We start from the raw sequence: 20946 nt of genomic DNA on the forward strand, positions 1-20946 counted from the left end.
CGAGTGCAGGGAATAACGTGTTAGTCTCCGGAGAGGGAGGCCAGGCTGCAGGAAGAGGCACTGTCTCCAGAGATTTGAAGAACTCAGGAGCAAGTACACCCGGACCAGCTGCGCCCTGTTTCGGGGAGACGGGGTTGCGCTCAGAACGACCCTGGGTGGCGAGGCACTTTCGCCCAACTTGATGCCTCCGGGAGCGACAGCTGCTGGAGGGAGTGTCTTACCCGCTGGGGATGTGGTGGAACAAAAAGCAGATTTAAAATTCTAAATCTCCAAATCTGTTTTTAGCAAATTAGACTTCATGGAAATATCTGGGAGGTTGAGGTTCTGGCACCGCCCCGATCTCCGAGTCGGCCGTGGGCCCAGCTGTGTCACCTGTGCCTCACCTTATCCTCGCATCCACCACAGAGCCCGATGCACCCCTTAATGGTGCCCCTCCTTAATGTGTGGGCTGCCCTTGCCATGCTCCTGGGGTTTCCTCCTTTTCTGTCCCCCCTTACACATATTTGCCTTGGTATTACTTCATGATACTAACTTTATTTGCCCTCTGCCCCTCCCTCCATACATCCTTCATACATTTCATTTCATCATACGAAGGGATCTTTTATCACCCATCCAAGAATAATCGGTACTCCTGAAACCCTTACTCCTCAGTCAGGTGACAGGCATGTGCCCCCAAATCACAGTTGGTCATTTCAGGCTAAAGAACATGCTGTTCGTGGCTGGAGCAGTTCCCCTTTGATCCCTGCTTCCTCTGCCTGAAACGGAATCACGTTCTGTGCTCATAGCAGGTGCCCCTGAAATTCCCCCTGCAAGTTGCTGCCTGCTTCTGTTCCCGGCTTTTTTTTTTTTTTTTTTGGCTGTGTCAGGTCTTAGTTGCGGCAGGCGGGATCTTCGCTGAGGCACGCGGGATCTTTCGCTGCGGCGCTCGGGCTTCTCTCTAGTTGTGGCGTGCGGGTTTTCCCTCTCTAGTGTGGCGCGCAGGCTCCAGGGCGCATGGGCTCTGTAGTTGTGGCACGCGGGCTCCAGGGCGCATGGGCTCTGTAGTTGTGGCACGCGGGCTCCAGGGCGCATGGGCTCTGTAGTTGTGGCACGCGGGCTCCAGGGCGCATGGGCTCTGTAGTTGTGGCACGCGGGCTCCAGGGCGCATGGGCTCTGTAGTTGTGGCACGCGGGCTCCAGGGCGCATGGGCTCTGTAGTTGTGGCACGCGGGCTTCAGGGCGCGTGGGTGCTGTAGTTAGCAGCACGCGGGCTTAGTTGCCCCAAGGCATGTGGGATCTTAGTTCCCTGACCAGGGAGCCAACCTGCGTCCCCTGCATTGTAAGGCGGATTCTTTACCAGTGGACCACCAGGGAAGTCCCAGCTCCTCCCAGCTTTTACACTGCCCACGCCGGCCCTGCGGCTCACCCATCCCCACTGGTACCTGAATGACTGTCAAAAACAAGAGTAGGGAAATGGATACCAATGGTGGTAGCTTCTGTTTACAAAGTGCTTGTGGTAATTGAGCACTGCCACACATTTGTGGTCATCTCACTTGATCCTCAAACTCGTGGTAAAATGATCCCATTTCATAGATGAGAAAACTGAAGGCAGAGAACTCCAAGGACTTTTCCCAAGGTCACACGGGGGATAAGGACCCCCCCCCCCCAGCTGGTGTGTTGCGCTCCTACCTCCAGATGGACCAGGCTTGTAGCCTGCGTTCAGACTGTGCATCTGGGAGCGATTGCAGCTAGAGCAGTCCCCAAATCTCGGGGCTCCCATCTGACCACCCACTGAACCAGCTGGAGACTCAGTGCTTTCCTGGGATCTCCACCCCAGTGAGTTCCTCTCGGAACCCTCTCTAGCGAGGAAGGGGCTTTTTCAGGGGCTTTCTCCCAGCAGAGCTTTGGCTCCTTCTTTAGGCTCCACCCAGCACAGGCAGTGAGGGGAAGGGACTGGGATAGGGGACGCACAGGGGTCAGACCCAGCCGGATGCTGCATCGAGGACCAGGCTCTCCCACAGCTTATCACAGGAGCTTTCTTCCATGAACTCCATGGGTCTTTCTAAACCAGCCTTCTCTCTGGATCCTGGACCGTGACCCAAGTCTGTACGCACCTGCACCCCATTCTGGGCTGGGTTCAAGTTCTCCTGCGTGGAACGCTCCTGGCCAGAGCTCGGATGGCCTCTGGGGGGCAGCGTTGCCTAACTCCGGCTGCCTGGCCATCACCTGGCTGTGGGCACAGTTCTTCTCTTAGAAGTGGATTCCATGCTGCTGAGAACTTGGATAAAATACAGCTCCTCTCTCACTGTCGGGCAAAGACTTATCTTTTCATTGTAAATTAACAGCATGCACAGAAGTACAGTTTTTTTCACTCTCAGGAAGTCTATGGTAAAAATTTCACAGGCATCCTAGAGACTATTTCTCATTCCTTTATTCAGACGTTATTTTGGGCGTCACATGTACCACTTCGAAAGCTTAAAAATAGACTTTGTCTGACTCATATTGTATCATGATATGCATCAGTTCATCATCGGTTGGCATTGGAAATGACCTTTCTCTGAGACTTTTTCCTCCAAAATGAATGAGCATATTTCCTGTAGGACCCGACAGAGAAATTCTAAAGGGGCAGAGGAACTTTGGGCGTTTTAATCATGGACTTAAATGTAGTCTCGCTCCTTCTACTTAGTTATTTTCCCCTTTTCAACTGCGTGAACCCCTCCACAGCTGGGCCCTTCCCTGGCTCCGCGGCCGGCTGGGCGGCGTGCACCCTCCACCATGGATGCGTGTCGAGATGTCCAGGCTCTTGAAGGAGTTAGCTAGTTCTTTCAGAACTTACCAGGAAGAAAGGAAAGGGTTTGACCCACACATACTTGTGGCACTTTCCCCAGAACCAATGGGAAGAGAGTTCTGTAGGATCTGGACTAATTCCAGCACCTCTTCCCTCGTACTGCACTGTTTTTAGGTGTAAAAAGATTTAAATGCGGCACGGTATTAAGTTTACCAGACTAAGTGACATATTTTGAACAATTGGTTGGAACTTGGACGTGTTTTGAAAAATACCCAGAGAAGGAACACTTCTAAAAACTTTGTGATTCTTATCATCAAAATTTCTCTTACAAGAACAAAACTATAATAGTGGCTAGCATATGTTATTTTGAAGAAATATGTATCGTCTTGTTGAATCTTCTCAGTAACTCCCTGGAGTAGGCATTATTACCATGTCCATTTTATAGATGAGAATGCCGAGACATGGATCCAGGTAAGTTGCCCTAGGTCACACCCTAGGAAATGTTAAGTCAGGATTTGAACTTGGGCAGTCTGGCTTCAGAACCCATGCCTCGTAATCGTTATTCCATATTACGAGAAAAGTGTTTTTTAATTATTTGTGGATAAAACGCTTTTTAATTGAGATAGAATTGACATATTATTAGTTTCAGGTTTACAGCATAATGATTCAGTACTTCTATATATTGTGAAATGATCACCTTCCCGTGGAAGGTTTTTCGTGGGAATTACTAGAGCAAATTGGGAGATTCTTTATGGTCATAATGCTTTCATCCTTCCTGTTATTTATAACTGCAGCAACCAGTTTCATGAGAATTTAGAGAACAAAACAAAATGAAAAACAAGAGTATGTTATTGATTGGACCCTTAATAGATGTGCAAAGTATCAGTCCGTATTTGGTCTGTCGATGAATGGCATTTTGTCATGTTGAAATGCAGTATCCATGTGAAGTGTGACCAGGTCTGGAGGCCTCCTTCCTGATACTGTACTGGCTTTGCTCATAGGTTGGCGCTGCTAATAGGTTTGCCCATGTTGTTCAGGTCACTTCATCACCTCTGGCCTCTTTTCCTTAATCTGTAAGATCACAGAGGTGAACCAGCCTCTGTCTAAAATGCCTATAATTAAAATCCTTGGATTGTATGAAATTTGATATCTTACAAAGGTGGGTAAATAATATGATACAAGTTGACATTTTAACATTTTTAGTAAAATTAACTCTTAGGACCCCAAGTACTTGACTAAAAGTAAGTTCTTTGCCAACACTTCCCTTATTTTTAAATTTACCTGCCCTATTTAAAATACTTATTGACCTGACAAGAGCCAGCTGGCAATACTTTGTTTTCAACTGAACACATGTTTAACAACAAAAGAACTCTTAAAAGGTTAGTTTGGATTTGCCATCATTAGTCATTATGGAATTGCTAAGTAAAACCATAATGAGATACCCCTCATTTTGAATGGCTACAATTAAAAAGACCGACCACCGCCGTATCCATAACGATGTGGAAGGATTGGAGCTCTCATACACTGCCGGGGGCAGCGGGGGCCGGGGAATGTGAAATGCGCCACTTTGGAAAACAGTTTGGCATTTTGTTAAAAAGTTAAACATACACCTACCATATGATCCAACCACTCTGCACCTAGATGTGTACCTACAAGAAAGGAAAGCACAGGTGCATACGGAGACTATACACCAGTGTGCATAGCGGCTGTGTTTGTAATGGCCCCAAACTGAAAACAACCCAGATGTCGTCAACATCTGAGTGGATAAATTGTGGCGTTGACACAGAATGGAATATTACTCAGTAACAAAGAGGAAAGAACTGTTGATACACACAGTAGTACGGATGAAATCTCAAAATAATTATGCGGAAAGAAGCCAGACCAAAAAAGAAGAGGACCTACTGTATGATTCCGTGAATGTAATTCTTTTTTTTTAGAAAATGCCAGCTAATCTATAGTGGCAGAAAGCAGGCTGGTGATCGCCTGGAAGGAAGACAGAGGGAGGGATTACCCAGGGGCACGGGAAGACTCTTGGGGTGATGGAGCTAGTCACTGTCTTGATAGCATTGATCTTTTCATAGGTTTACATGTGTCCAAACTTATCAAATTGTGTATTTTAAACTTGTGCCGTTTCTTCTGTGTCCGTCAGGCCTCAGTAAGCAGTGGTGCTCTGTCAGCCACAAGCCCGCGTGGCCGGCGGGGTCGGGGCCCCCTCTCTCCCCGCAGCCGGGGCAGCCATCTGTAATGTACACATACGTTACGGTACGGGAGGTGATTATTCCATCCCCCGGGAAGCAGGAAGCCTTCTCTCCACGCACAAACCGCTCCCAAGCCACCAGGGCCCTTTCAGTTTAATTAATTGTCCTTTCAGTTCGCTGAATGGCTACCCAGGGACCTGGAAGAGGCAATGGGCTTCCCAGAAGCGGGCGAGGTGCTCTGTCCCCGCCAGGCTGGAAGCAGTCCTTGTCCCAAGTTGTCTTTGCCTATCCCCGTGTGCGAACACCTTGTTAATGGTCATGGCAATGAAAGTGATCAGGTGTTTCCAGTATGTACTCCTGTCATCGAAGGACTGACCTATGTCCTGGTTGACCGTGGCCTGTGTTGGGAGCGGGGACCTGGCAGAGCCGCATCCGAATCTCCCGCCGGGCGTGGTGACGGGTTGATTTTACCACGTTATATGTTTCCTTCTTTTTGAGGGATGTAAAGCCCCCCTGTCTGAGCAGCAGTTTAATAATTAATAATGGACTGTCATGCTCTTGCTAAAAATAAAACTATCCATCTGCTAAGTAAGAGTCAGAAGACGCGTAGAAGAATGCCCGTTACGTTTAGCAGACGTTCCAGCTGTTGGAGGGTTTTTCTGTTTCCTCTTGCACTTGGGTTGGGTCTGGGAAGAGTCACTGCCCTCCCCTTTCCTTTCTCTCCTTTGTGACAGTCCCCTTGGGCTCTCTGCCCAGTTGTTTTTTCACCTCGCGTCCTGCTCTGTGTCCCGCTGGCCGCCGGCCCCCCTGCTGCCCGCCTCCCTCTCAGCTCCCTGGGACCTGCTGCCGCCGGTCCCCTCCCGGCCCGGACCCCCCAGCCCCGGGGAAGCGGGAAGGGCCGGGCTCACAGCGCTGTCCCCGCAGCTGTGGACATGGCTGGAGGAGCTGCAGAAGGAGCTGCTGGACGACGTGTACGCCGAGTCAGTGGAGGCCGTGCAGGACCTCATCAAGCGCTTCGGGCAGCAGCAGCAGACCACCCTGCAGGTGACCGTGAACGTGATCAAGGAAGGGGAGGACCTCATCCAGCAGCTGAGGTGGGCCACGCCCCGTCCCTGTGCCCCGTCCCCGCGCGGACGCTCTGAGGTCTGCGGGGGACTTCCCCTCCCCCTCACTTTTTGGAACAATTAGCTATAATTCTCTGTCCAGCTAGGCAGAGAACGAGTAACATCCATGCGTGCAAAGGAGACTAACATCACTCTCTCTTTTCTTTTTCTCTCTCACAGTTTTTTTCACTCTTACGATTCTTCTCATTATGGCATTGACTAATACTCCTCCCCAGGATTCAGGTCTTATTAATACTTCCTTGTCACACCTACCTAGAAATTACTGAAATTTCTTTACAAACCAGATGAACTTAAACCTCCCAGGACCGTGTCCTTTGGGCCCTGAGCGATCTGCTTTTCTACAGTGTGGTGGGCGTCCCTCCTCTCAGGGTCCAGGCTCGGCAGGCCTGGCCTCGGGGGGCACCAGGTGGCACTCAGGTGCTCCTAGTGGCAGGAAGAGGGGAGGCAGACTGGGGCAGAGAGCATATCCCTGTCCTTGGGTCACAGGGAACGGTCACGTAAATGCAGTGCCCCTGCTGGATCCCTCGGGGTCGCTTATCTCATCGCCCCTGACAACTTCCCATGATGCTTGCTTTTCTGAGAGTCCGGCAGACTTCCTCGATAAAGGCTCAGTTGGCTGCATTACAGCTTAACCCCACAGCTGACGTGGCTTCACCATTTGTAGTGAACGGGTGCCATCTGTTCTCTACTTACGGAGAAAAGTGGCTGAAGATGAAACTCTGCGACATGACTCACGTGACTGTTAGCCTTCTTCTAAGAGAGGGGCTGTGAAAAAGTGCGGAAGGAGTTCCTCAGCGTATCCTGAGATCCAGGGAGGAAGGCCCGGCTGGTTTGGCGGGAGGGGCGGCTGATTCCGTGTTCAGAGCGCGGCAGTCCCACTTCCCGCCGGCTTCTTTCCCGAGGCCCCAGCCGCCGGTTCTGGCCCCCGGCAGGGTGAGGCTCTCCCATCCAGTTCCTGTTTGTCCCTCTCCGCCCCTTCTCAGGGACTCCGCCATCTCCAGCAACAAGACCCCACACAACAGCTCCATCAGCCACATCGAGACGGTGCTGCAGCAGCTGGACGAGGCCCAGGCCCAGATGGAGGAGCTCTTCCAGGAGCGCAAGATCAAGCTCGAGCTCTTCCTGCAGTTGCGCATCTTCGAGAGGGACGCCATCGACGTGAGTGTCCCCCCCGCCCCGCCCACCCCGGCCTGCTCCCAGAGCTCCAGCACCCCTCCTCTGCCCCTCGCCTACTGCCCCAGCCTCTGCGCCGGGAGGGGGAGGGGGAGGGGAGGGGAGGGAGGAGGAGGGAAAGGGTGGCTCCTCCCAGCTCGGCCCTGGGAGAGGGGGCCTGGCTCTGGGGCAGGCAGGTGGGCAGCGGGACAGACACCACACACCAGGACAGCAAAGCGAGCAAGCTTTGAGAGTGGATCCGGGCAGGGCTTCTGCAAACAGGGCCACCTTGTCACCTGGCTTGTTCGTCCCTGATTGGACCCCTCACAGCAGCCCCCTTGTCCTGGAAGCAGGGGCACAAGCTCAGGGCAGTGGTGCTCTTCCTCCCTCCTTCCCTCCCCCCCCCCCCCCCCGCCCCCGCCATTCCCCTCCCTTCAAGAGTGAGTGTTCCCTGAGCCCGTGGTCATAAGGTTGTACTTCCCAGGAAACCCCATTTTTTTCCCACAGAAATGTTCTCGGGCGATCTGTAATTCTTACCAAAAAAATTGGCTTTTTCACCTTATATGTGACCGGGAGAAAGAAGGACAGGTTTCTTTTCTTTTTCTTTTCTTTTTTTTCCGAAAAAGGTTTCTTCTTCTTCTTCACAGAAATGTTCTCAGGTGATCTGTAATTCTTACCTAAAAATCAACTTTTGCACCTTATATGTGACTAGGAAAAAGAAGGACAGGTTTCTTAAGAGGGCGGTTCTTAATTCTCTGCCAGGCAAGATCTTTTATTTTTGAACTTGATGAAGTACAAGCAGAAGTAAGTATAATTGGATGACGCTGAATCTGTGTGTGAAATATGGTAAAAGGAGCCAGAACTCCCTGGGTGGGCCTGGCTTCCTGGAGCCGGTGGGCTTCATGCCGCTGCTGGCAGGGACCTGCTGCGTGTCCAGATACCTCCAGGCATCCCAGGTGGCCCGGGCCTGGCGGCCAGGATCTGTAGAGCCTGCTGTCTCCATGTCTATCACTTGTCCTGCGTTTGGAACCGGGCCTTGAGGACAATGGGGTCCAGACCGAGGTGCCACCGAAGGCAGAGGGATGGCAGGGCTGCCACAGCTGAGGGGGACCGTCTGCCTGAAGTGGGCCTTGGTGCTAGTCCCTCGGTCCCGCCCCGAGTGGTGGTTTGGTGTGTGTGCCTCTCACAGGGGGCCTTTGGTTGCCTGCTTGTCTGAACTTCCATCAATGTTTTCATTAAAGAAAGGCCGTCTTGGCTGTTTCATTGTCATCACTGGTTGATGACAAGAAGGGAGTTAAACCCTGCACTTGTTGCCTGGTAACAGCTACTCAAGGGCTCTGGTCTTGACCTTCCCATCCACGTGGAGCCACATGAAGAAGAGGTGCGCTGGTCTCAACTCCCGGTGCCGCACCACAGCTGCCAGGTTGCAGCGTTTGAGGGTAGCCAGGGTCAGGGTGCATCGTTGGTGGGTAGCCAGGGTCAGGGCACATCATTGGGGGGTAGCCAGGGTCAGGGCGCATCATTGGTGGGTAGCCAGGGTCAGGGTGCATCGTTGGTGGGTAGCCAGGGTCAGGGCGCATCGTTGGGGGGTAGCCAGGGTCAGGGTGCATCGTTGGTGGGTAGCCAGGGTCAGGGCGCAACATTGGGGGGTAGCCAGGGTCAGGGTGCATCGTTGGTGGGTAGCCAGGGTCAGGGCGCATCCTTGGTGGGTAGCCAGGGTCAGGATGCATCGTCGGTGGGTAGCCAGGGTCAGGGCGCATCGTCGGGGGGTAGCCAGGGTCAGGGCGCATCGTCGGGGGGTGACCAGGGTCAGGGCGCATCATTGGGGGGTAGCCAGGGTCAGGGCGCATCATTGGTGGGTAGCCAGGGTCAGGGCGCATCATCGGGGGGTAGCCAGGGTCAGGGCGCATCATCGGGGGGTGACCAGGGTCAGGGCGCATCATTGGGGGGTAGCCAGGGTCAGGGTGCGTCATTGGTGGGCAACCAGGGTCAGAGTGCATTATTGGTGGTCAGCGAGGGTCAGGGTGCATCCTTGGGGGCTGGCCAGGGTCAGGGTGCAGCGCTGCACGAACAGAAGAGCCAGTGTGGCTGCCTTCCTCTCTGACCTCCGCCTCATGGGAATTGCTCCTGGTGACTTAGCTGCTTACTGAATAGTTTCGATCAAGGGACACAGAGCAATCAGAAGCATTACTGGAAGTTCTCCTTCCAGGACATTTTGATAATTTGAAAAAAAAGATTGGCTTTACTTGTATTAATGTTATCGCAAAGGGAAGAATTTTTGTTGTTGTTGTATTTCTACTTTCATAAAACTGCTGTTTTAAAACGTAGATCAGGAACCAAAAACATACATTTTCCCCACATGATAGCCGCAGAGTTCCACATGGCCTCAGCAAAGCCCCCGCCCTCGGCCAGGGAGAAGCGCTCTCCCAAGCTGGGAACGTAACCCCGCAGTTCGGTCACAGACCAGCTAAAATACAGTTTAAAAGCTTTTAAATGTCACAGCCTGAGAGCCTCTGTTCTCTGGAGTAATCCTGAAAGTGTGAAAAACCTGAGCAGTTTAGGCTCTGCAGGGATTTCCTCTCCTGTCTGGGAAGATGGCCCCTCTGACTGCCCATAGGAGGCGTGGAGTTACCTTTGTGGTAGAAATTCATCTGTTACCTGGTCGGTTCGAAAACTCCCCCATATCACTTGTATTTCAATTGAAATAGCATTTCCATCTCTCAGCAGTGCGGCAGGGTTTCCTATGGCTTAGAATATCGCTATTTCAGTCTCCAAATGGTCCATATGAAATCTGCTCTGTTGGTCTAAAAAGAACAACAAAAGCCTTACAGCATCTTGTGACAGTTCAGTTACGGAGAACAGTCATAACTATCTGTGCATTTAGAAAGAAAAACAGACTTTCCAAAAATTCGGGGCTACATTTTAAAAAATTGTGTCACAGTTCTTTCTTTAAAGAATCCCTGTTCAAAAAAAACCTTCCACTTTCTGGAGCTTTGTTTGTGCCACAGATTTCTTTTCTTGGCTTGTGTGGTTATTAACAACGCTGAACGGAGAGGGCAGGATTTTTCCTGATGATCCTGGATCCTGAGCATCGCCAGCGTTTCTTTGTGCTCAGTGAGTGTTTTTGAATCCTGCTGCTTTTAGCACGTTGACCTTCGTTTATTGTCCATCCCTTGAGTGTTTTTTGAGCCTCATGTTGTCTCTATGAGGCACTGTCGCTGAGTCTGTAACTCACCACCACACCTCTCTTCTCCCTCAGTGTCAGAAAACAAACAAACGTTAAGAAAGAAAATTCCCGGACTTACCTGGTGGCGCAGTGGTTAAGAATCCGCCTGCCAATGCAGGGGACACGGGTTCGAGCCCTGGACCGGGAAGATCCCACATGCCGCGGAGCAACTAAGCCCGTGCGCCACAACTACTGAGCCTGCGCTCTAGAGCCCGCGAGCCACAACTACTGAGCCCGCCTGCCACAACTACTGAAGCCTGTGAGCCTAGAGCCCATGCTCTGCAACAAGAGAAGCCCGCGTGCCGCAACGAAAAGTAGCCCCCGCTCACCACAACTAGAGAAAGCCCATGCACAGCAACGAAAGACCCAGCGCAGCCAAAAATAAATAAATAAAATTAATTAACTAATTTTTTAAAATTCCCCTTAGAATAGAAATAAAGATTAAAGTTATGGTAGTTTTCTTCCTTTTAAAAAATATTTTTTCTCGTAGCCTCTTGGTTTGTGTCTAATTTGGTGTTGTTTAAAAATGATCACTTTATAAATTGATATAATTTAATATAATGTGCACATGTATTATGGAGACCAAGTAATAAAAGGAAGAAATCAGGAAGATTTGGGCAATAGGAATTTAGAGAAGCCTTAAGATGTTTATTACTTCCCATCTCCCAGCTGGATTCTGTGTGAACTCTCTCACATTCTCAAATTCTCAAACTAATTTCCTTACAGCTCCTGTGGACGAAGTAAATGAGGGTCCATGGGAAATGCTATTTCATTGAAGCGTAGAGTATAATATTCTTTCACAAGAAGTTTTTCTCCTCCTTTCTGGATTTCATAATTTTTGGTCTTAATTTTTAAAAAGTATACCGTGAAAGTTTTCAAACTACACTGAAGTAGCGAGAACAGTACAACGACCTTCCAGATGCCTGTCCTGTAAATTCAACATGAGTTTCCCCCTCTTGCGTCAAGTATCCTCTTGCTATTGCTGTGCTGTAGTATTTCAGAGGAAAACTTTGCCAGCTGATCATGTTTCAGTCCTAAAGGCTTTGTAAATATCTCTAAAACAGAGGCCATTTTCTTGCATAACCACATCCTAAGCACCTCGCCGTTAAGAGTGATGCTTTGTTGTCTGCTAATACCCAGCCTCTGTTCAGATTTCTGCAAGTGCTGCAGAGAAGAGGCACGTGGGGTCTGCTCCTGCGTTTGGTGGTTAGTCTTTTCATCTAGAATCCTCCCACCATCCACCCTTCTCTTTTTCCCGTGTTGTGACTTGTTGAAATAACGTTCAGTTGTCAAAGGAACCAGGTCCCACATTTTGCGTTTTCTCGCTTGGTCTCTGGTAGGCTGTTTAACTGCTTTTCTTTCCTCGGCATTTCCTGTAACCTTAGAAGGCAGATGGGAAGACCCAGTTAGGTTCAGGTTTATTTTGGGACCAGAAGCTGCGCAGGTGGCTCAGCGTGGTTCCTCCTGTCAGGAGGCGTGTGCTGTCTCGTCCCGCATCTTCGGGGATTCTGCGGGCGGCCTTCGGGGCAGGAGGTGCAGCCTGGGCCCCGTCAGCCTCTCCCGTGATAGTTCACTGGGCGCTGATGACCTTTACCTGAACAGGTGTTGTACTAGGATTTTCTTTTTGGTTACAAAGAGGTTTTCTAATTTTATTATTTCTACATTTAATAGCTAGATTTAACCGTAAAGAGGAACTTTTCCTTCATCGTTGTGTGCTTAAATAATTAATTTTCTCCTTTAAGAACCAATTTTGAGGATAAAGGTTGGTTCCCTTTAATCAAAACCGAAGAGCTTTTCATTGAATTTTTGGCTTTTTAGCTCTTCTTTTTTTAACATCATTAGGAATTAATGGACTTTTGTATATTCAGTGTATCTTATTCAAGGTCTCATGGTCCCAGTCACCTGGCTCCCGTGTCCTTTTGACACAGTCGCCGTAACTCTTCCTTCCCTACCTGGCACAGTGAGATGTCACAGCAGATACTTATTTTTTAAGCCTTGGTCCTAAGCAGATGCTCTCCTCTGTCAGATCATCTCAGACCTTGAGTCCTGGAACGACGAGCTTTCTCAGCAAATGAATGACTTTGACACGGAGGACCTCACAATAGCAGAGCAGCGCCTGCAGCACCATGCAGACAAGGCTCTAACCATGAATAACCTGACCTTCGACGTCATCCACCAGGGGCAGGACCTCCTGCAGTATGTCAACGAAGTGCAGGCCTCCGGTGAGCAGCGCGTCCCGCCCTGGGGCGGGTTTCGTGTCCCCCGCAGGAACGCGTCCGGTTCCTTTCAGGGTGACGGCTACGCAGGTCACTTACCCCTGTGATTGAGGTGTTATAAATACCTGCTCTCTGAAAGGAAACGTTTTGCTTTCTTTCACCCACATGATATTATCACGTTTAACATTGGCTAGTGTACTTACCCTTCATATTCCTGCATGTTATTTCAAGTGGCACGAACTTTAGTTTTACAAATTTTATATTGTTGGATCTCCATGAATGAGATGTAAACCCCAAGAAAATATTTTCATGTCCTTTATTTTTTTCTTAGTTTATATTTTACCAGCAGATGTCACTCTAGGCTCAAAAACATAGAGGGAACTGTAGTGTTAGAAACTTAGCAACAACCTGTGTCCTACGTTACTCATTTTACACAAGTCAAATTAAATGCTTCCTCAAGAGTGAACGGGTATACAGTGGATAACAACAGAAACAAACCGAAGTTTGTGCATTTAAAAAGGACTCACTTTCACCAGATATCAGTGTAGGAGCAGAAGTAGATTGATAGGAAATGGGTTTGCTTTGATTAGCTGTACGTTATATTTGGCTTTGGACCACATCGAATTTATCCTCTGAGACATGCTCGGAGGCAGGCATAAACCTCCTCTGCTGCCTCTGCCCTGCTCAGACTTGGCCTTCACGGTAATGGCTTGGCCCGGCGCCAGGCAGGTAGTTCACAAATGCAGCATGTACGTCACGCTCCCTTAAGAACAGGTTGAGTTACGGTGTTCTCAGGGTATATGCCCAGTAGTGGGATTGCTGGGTCGTATGGTAATTCTGCTTTTAGTTTTATAAGGAACCTCCATACTGTTCTCCATAGTGGCTGTATCAGTTTACATTCCCACCAGCAGTGCAAGAGGGTTCCCTTTTCTCCACACCTTCTCCAGCATTTATTGTTTGTAGATGTTTTGATGATGGCCATTCTGACCAGTGTGAGGTGACACCTCATTGTAGTTTTGATTTGCATTTCTCTAATGATTAGTGATGTTGAGCATCCTTCCATGTGTTTGTTGGCAATCTGTATATCTTCTTTGGAGAAAACCATAATTCAAAAAGAGACATGTACCACAATGTTCATTGCAGCACTATTTACAATAGCCAAGACATGGAAGCAACCTAAGTGTCCATGAATGGATAAAGAAGATATGGCACATATATACAATGGAATATTACTCAGCCGTAAAAAGAAATGAAACTGAGTTATTTGTAGTGAGGTGGATGGACCTAGAGTCTGTCATACAGAGTAAAGTAAGTCAGAAAGAGAAAAACAAATACCATGTGCTAACACATATATGTGGGATCTTAAAAAGAAGAATGGTTCTGTCGAACCTAGGGGCAGGACAGGAATAAAGATGCAGATGTAGAGAATGGACTTGACGCAGACGGTGGGACGAAGCTGGGACCACGTGAGAGAGTAGCATTGACATATACACACTACCAAATGTAAAACAGGTAGCTAGTGGGAAGCAGCCGCATAGCACAGGGAGATCAGCTCGGTGCTTTGTGACCACCTAGAGGGGTGGGATAGGGAGGGTGGGAGGGAGGCTCAAGAGGGAGGGGATATGGGGATATATGTATGCATATGGCTGATTCACGTTGTTATACAGCAGACACTCACACAACATTGTACAGCAATTATACTCCAATAAAGATTCAAAAAAAAAAAAGAACAGGTTGAAGTGCTATTTGAATTCCGGGCCTCCCTCCAATGTCCGCAGGCGTGGAGCTGCTTTGCGACAGAGATGTAGACATGGCCACCCGGGTCCAGGACTTGCTGGAGTTTCTCCACGAGAAGCAGCAGGAGCTGGATTTAGCAGCCGAGCAACATCGGAAGCACCTGGAGCAGTGTGTGCAGCTCCGCCACCTGCAGGCCGAAGTGAAGCAGGTAAACAGAGGGCCGGAGAGAAGGGGGCCCAGCCGACACGCAAGCGCTCGATGAGTGCTCTCCCGGTAACTCGCACGTGTGAGCCTTGGGGCAGATTGTCCCTGATCAGAACACAGCTGTCCTGGTGTAGAATACAACACACCCCCTGACACACCACAGCTAGTGTGTCAAATTGAGCCAGTGCCTGGGCGGCTCTGTGTTTACTCTGTAGTGGAAAAGCCTTCGTCACCCAGCAGCTGGTCCCTTGAGAGTCACCTCCACTTAGCTTGTTTTGTTATTGGTCGTCTCTTGCCTGAAACCCTGAGCACATTCCTTCCCGGGCTGAATAACTATATGATTTTTTTTTTTTTTCCCAAATAGACTGTTAGCAGTCTGGCCGGGATCACAGGCTGTGTATGGCTGGGGTCTTCTTGTGTTATCAGGATACGATACTGCCATCTCCCGGATAGCATGGCAAAATAAAAATGGGACATTTGGAAGAGATTGCTTTTGGTTCAGTGCCAATGGGATTCCATGCATATGTATACTTAGCATGTCCGTGACATTTTATCACGTGAGCAGGGAAACCATGGAAGGATGGCTTTCTGGGATTCTTGTAGATGTGTAGAAAAGCATCTGTTTGTTTGATTGGAGGGGACTTAATGGTTGCCAAATGGCTGTTGTAGCCCCAACTATCACCTCCACATTCCAGGTATCAGGAAGGGGAAAGCATATCAAGAAAGAGGCAGCACCTGGATCAGAAAAGAAATGTGTTCCCCAAATGGCCCAGAAGCCCCTGCTTTGATCTCAGTGGCTAGAATTGTGTCACATCTGCAACCAAGCTGTCATAGGAGCTGAGAACTGGCTTTATTTTAAGCTCTTTCCCAAGTTGGGATTTTCTGAGTAAAGGACATGAGGAAAATAGGTACCGGTTAGGTAACCAGCAGTTTCTGCCACACATGATTACCCAGAATGACCTTCCACATCCCTGTGGCTTCCATGGTCAGAACTGACTTCTCATTCTGTGATGCTGAGAATCTGGTGCCGTGGCCCTGAGCGTTAGCGGACAGCTAAATTCACCCTTGGGTTAGTGTGCTCTCTTAACACTGACTCTAAAGTGGAAAATACGTTAGTGAAATAAAACAGTTCCCTTATCAAGCAGTTTGCTAGTTCTGCATGTTCACGAGGCCTAAAAGGAGTGAGAGGTACATATTTTTGAGTATCAGGGAATTCTTTGCAATTGTAGGTTTTCTAGTGTGTGAGCCTCAGTCTGCTTTGACCTGTGGACTCATGATCAAACCTCCGGACCCTCCACCTTTTCCAGCTCCCACTTGAAAATAAACATGACAGAATTAATTTTAAAATGCAGCACTTAACGATCAGATACCATGGAAAGGTAGCAGGGTGTCGCCCATAGGATCATGAGGAAATCACTGCTTCGTAGCGAAGTGAGCAGCTCGACCGCTGCGCACGCGGCCTGCGTCACTGCTGGCCCGCGGCCTGGATGCCCCGGAGGGGCTGCTGCATGGAGTTCCCTGTGTCGCGTTTCAGGTGCTGGGCTGGATCCGCAACGGAGAGTCAATGCTGAACGCCGGCCTCATCACGGCCAGCTCGCTGCAGGAGGCGGAGCAGCTGCAGAGAGAGCATGAGCAGTTCCAGCACGCCATCGAGGTGGGGACGCCCGGCCACCCGTTCAGTCCCCTCACGCGGCACTGACCCTGGGAGCCCAAGGGGGTTCGGTGGAGCCCAGAACAGCTGCGCTTACGAACCTGCAGTTCGTTACCAGACGGGGAAGCAGTCTGGCAACTGCAGTGATGTGAGGCTGTCCATGCCCACCAGGGCGACCTCACCGCACGGGTCCCAGAGGCCGGGGGTGGCTCTGTCCCCTTGCTGTCAGGGCCCTGGCAGGATGCACCTCACCTGTCAGGAACATCTCGGCACCAGGGAGCCCGAGCTGGGGTCTCGGCTGAGGTTTTTCACATTTTGCTAATCTTACAGGCACAGTTGCTGCTGCGTAACCAGTCTTGAAAAATCAGGGCATTCGGGGTGGCTCTTCAGGACCGGGTGCCAATCGCCAGTTCCCTGTTCCTCATAAACAGTTCTGTGCACATAGCTCCTGTGACCCTAGGGAAAAGCAGCGTCCCTCACCATAGGGTTTTGTGCCTTGACGGGGTCAGTGCTGTGCCGGGACTTGAGCAAAATGGCTCGGCCAGTCACTCTCACAGCATATGGATTAATTCATTTTAGAGTATTTTTGGAGGGGGGATAGTTAATGATTGTGATGGGTGGTCTCAAGGCGCAGTCAAGGGAAAAAGAGCATTTGATTATAGAAAACTTGTTTCTTGCTCTAGTTATATACATATTCTCAGCCAGAGATGAAAACCAAAGAAATTACCATTAATTTCTTCCCTAGATTAATTTACTCTCAACTATTCAGCGCCAGTGGACAGACACACTTCTCCCTGAAGCCCAGACTCTGGGTGAATCTTGTGAAAATCGTACCCTGTGCCAAGTGCCTTCTAGTAATTAAATCACTGATGCGCCCCACCGTCTGGGTAACGGACAGGAATACGCTGGGTACAGTGTTTTATGGGGCCATTAGTACCACTTCAGGTGGAACGCAAAATTTTGCCATCGTTTAAAAAAAGAGAAAACTCTGTGTCCACAGAGACCCATGTGCTTCCCCCTGACGGCTGCCCTGCCGGGCCCTCTGGTTTCCCCGAGGAGCCTGGCCTCAGCCCCTCACAGAAGCTTCTAGTGAGGATACAAGAGCAGGGGTTGTTACTGGATTTGCCAGTTTGTTTTCATAGGTTCATTGTCTGGCATGGACCTCCAGAGAACACAGTTGGTTCATTTTTAGCTTTTAACTGTGTTTCTCTCTTTCTCTTTTTTTAAATCAGTAGTTTTTGAAAACCTTTTACTTGAGTCCAGAGTTTAAGGTAAAAGTGAAGTAAAGGGCATTCGCTTAGGCCGCCTTTTTCTCCACTTGTTCATCCGCCCCTGGCTGCTAGTGTAAGGAGAATCAATAGGAGTAATAAACTTGGAACGTTTCAACAGTGTTTTTAGCATATTGGCTGCTAAGGGTTTTTCCTGCCATTTCTCAAAAGCTGGAAACTCCACAACCAAGACCCATTCTGCAAAGTCCTAAGGCATGTCATCCTTCCCTGGGTAAATATAAATAGCTGTTGGGAGGCATAAGAACTTTTTTTTTTTTTAACTAACCTGTCAGCTGTGTTTTTCGAAGCGTCCTGATGAGTATTAAGTGAAGTCGTTTCCATAAGAGCAAGCAGACAGGAGGGCTGCGGCCTTCCCGCTCCTTCCCGGCGAGTGCGCGGCACCCCCGCTGAAGAGCTCTCCGCCCTCTCCCCTCAGAAGACCCACCAGAGCGCGCTGCAGGTGCAGCAGAAGGCGGAGGTCATGCTGCAGGCCAACCACTACGACGTGGACATGATCCGCGACTGCGCCGAGAAGGTGGCCTCGCACTGGCAGCAGCTGATGCTGAGGATGGAGGACCGGCTGAAGCTGGTGAACGCGTCCGTGGCCTTCTACAAGACCTCGGAGCAGGTGGGCCGCCGCCGGGGCTGCCGCCGCGCCTGCGCACGCGGGCCGGCGCGGCCGGTGCTGGGCCAGTCGAGCAGAGACGGGCGGCGTGATAGAATTAAGATGATTCCGGCTTCCCTTACGTATCAAAGCATGACAGGTTGGAAAGGATCTGAGGAGACGTCCCTTTTCCCCTCATTTAAATGTACGGCCTGACACAGGGCAGAGAGAGGCGGGAAATTCACCTTTCATTTTGCCCTTGTTCCAAAAGGCCTGCGTGGCCGCGCGTCAGGGGATGGTCTCGGTCCTCGGGCCAGCACTTGTCATGCCATCGGTGCCGAGCGGTCCCTCTGAGCCCGGGATTCTCTCCTGCCGCAGGTCTGCAGCGTCCTCGAGAGCCTGGAGCAGGAGTACAAGAGAGAAGAGGACTGGTGTGGAGGGGCCGACAAGCTGGGCCCCAATTCCGAGACGGACCACGTCACCCCAATGATCAGCAAGCACCTTGAACAGAAGGAAGCGTTCCTGAAGGTACGGAGCCGGCCTTCCGGTTCTGGTGCCTCAGTGGCGGGGTTCGCAGCCCCCCGAGGGTCCACCTGAGCCAGTGGGGCGTCCGGACCGTCAGTCCCACAGCTGCGGCCACTCCTCCATCCCCTCCTGCCTCACAGCGCCCCTGCCCTGGAGAGAGATTGGGGTGACCCTTTCTCAGCCATAAGTCAGCTGATCGGAGAAGATCTTAAAATCTTTTTTCAGTTGTGATTTGTACTCTCCTTCTAGTTTTCACAGAGAAAGAGCTAGATAGAAACCTGTGTGCATAAAGAATGGGTAGAAGTCACAATACCAAGTGATTCTGAACAGACACACGCAGAGAGATTGATTTGGGGGAACAAAAATGCTTAGAGCTTAAAATAATCTTCCTTTGGAAATTCAGCCTTTTTAGGAATAAAGACTGTCTCAGAACATGTGTGAGCCCAGTGTAGAGTGGACACAAAGCAGGAACACCCCTTGTGGTTCACAGGACCAGTTACTAATACTGCACTTATTCAGGAAATGTTTCCTGCAAGAGAAATTTAATCCCATTCAAGGCCTGGCTGGAAGTTTTAACTCTGAGAAGCTTTAAATGAGGCACTTACCAAGCCTGCTTTGTCATTTGTATATATAGTCATAGCTGAGTTACTGGTGTGCTTTGCAACAATTAAATTTTAAAAAGTGGTCAGAATGTTTAGATACATTGACTTCTTTGAATGTTTCCACGTTGCATTCTTTCACTTGTGAAAAAGATCTCAGGTTCTGCTGGTGGCCACTCAGACCTATGAAAAATAGTTGTGGTGTTTACTTTCCATGTTGCTTGGTTTAGTTTTCCTCATCTCCAGCATCCTGACCTCTCTGACACCATTTCCTGTCACTTTTAATCATTTCTGTTTCTGTTTCATTTCTGAAGGTGATCCTCTGAGCTGACAGAGAGTTATTGTTTAGTCTGTGAGAGAACAAATTGTAACTCTTTGAAAATTCTTACCTGGTAACTTATTATGAGCTTCCACCACAGAGATTTTCTTTTTAAGCAAATCAAGGTGGGAAAACAGTTGGAGCTTCCCAGGGTCATTAGTTGTAACTATTCCAAACAGGACTTGAAAGCCCCACCCCTGCTTGTCGCTGCTGTTAAAGTTTATGAAAAGTCCACCACTATTGGGATGTTTTGAGGTGGAATCGTTAAAATTGCCTCTCTTTCTCTGGAATCCATTTAGTATAAAACAAAATTACATACTACTCAGTTAATATAATTAAGAAAGATATTTAGGTAAAATTACAAAACAAAAATAATCACAGACCTGGTCAGATTCTTTCATTCAACTAGGATTATGGCTTTGGTGTGTTGGATATCTTTAAACTTCTTATCATGGAAGTTTAAAAATGCGTATGGAAATTAAGAGAATGGATAATGAACCCCCATGTACTTCTCACCAGCTTCAATAATTACCAACATATGGGCATATGCCCACCTTTACTGGATTATTTTAAATTCTAGATATTACACCATTTTATTTATAAATACCTCTGTGTGTATCTAAGCATTAAATTCTACCTTTCTAAAACCATTCTACAACCACAATACCATTATTGGACCTGAAAAATTAACAGTAACTCTTATTTTATATAAAATCCAATGGTGTTCACATTTCTCTGATTGTCCCATAAATGTGTTTTTATACGTGGTCTTAATCAAAATCCAAACAAGACCATGCATTGATTTGATTGGTATGTCTCTTAAGTCTCTTTTAGTCTAAATCCCACCCTCCCTTTTATTAGCATTTGTTAATTGAAGAAATAAGTTATTCATACTGTGGAATTTCCCTCATTCTGGATTTCGTAATTGCATCCCGTGGAGTCATTTAGCACCATCCCGGATTCTCTACATTTCTGTTAGTTGGGTTGAGGGCCTTGATCCGGTTCAGGTTTAAGTGAGTGTGTGGGGTACACTTAGGGTACCTGATGGGTGGTGTTACGTACTTCCAACGGCATTGCTCCAGGACACACACAGGTCTGCTTCTCCTGCTGTCTCTGTGATATGAGGGCTTTTCAATGCTTCAGACGTCGTAAGTCCACATCATCCATTGTGTACTTCCCCATCAGCCTTTCACCCACTGGGTTTAGTAGCCAGTGGTGATATTGTTTCATTAGGAGTTGCAAAATGGTGGTATTCTATCATTCTTTCTGCCTTGATTAGCTGCAGTTATTCCCTCCTCAGCTATTTGGTTATGCTAAAATAGAGGTTGTCCAAAAAAAGGGGGGGGAGATAAATGCT

At 49.0% G+C, this 20946-nt stretch overlaps 1 protein-coding gene across 4 annotated transcripts in view; it reads left to right on the top strand.

Moving 5' to 3' along the window:
• TRIO (trio Rho guanine nucleotide exchange factor) overlaps positions 1-20946 on the top strand; it is a 372926-nt gene that overhangs the window by 223566 nt on the left and 128414 nt on the right. For all 4 annotated transcript variants that reach the window (XM_068535156.1, XM_068535157.1, XM_068535155.1 and 1 more), the window contains exons 12-18: positions 5889-6058; positions 7072-7246; positions 12493-12688; positions 14461-14627; positions 16158-16277; positions 17979-18170; positions 18525-18674. In XM_068535156.1, coding sequence (XP_068391257.1) covers positions 5889-6058; positions 7072-7246; positions 12493-12688; positions 14461-14627; positions 16158-16277; positions 17979-18170; positions 18525-18674 — 1170 coding nt within the window. The remainder of the gene's footprint in view (positions 1-5888; positions 6059-7071; positions 7247-12492; positions 12689-14460; positions 14628-16157; positions 16278-17978; positions 18171-18524; positions 18675-20946) is intronic.

The sequence above is a fragment of the Eschrichtius robustus genome, chromosome 2 (genome assembly GCF_028021215.1).
Source record: "Eschrichtius robustus isolate mEscRob2 chromosome 2, mEscRob2.pri, whole genome shotgun sequence".
Classification (NCBI taxonomy): Eukaryota; Metazoa; Chordata; class Mammalia; order Artiodactyla; family Eschrichtiidae; genus Eschrichtius; species Eschrichtius robustus.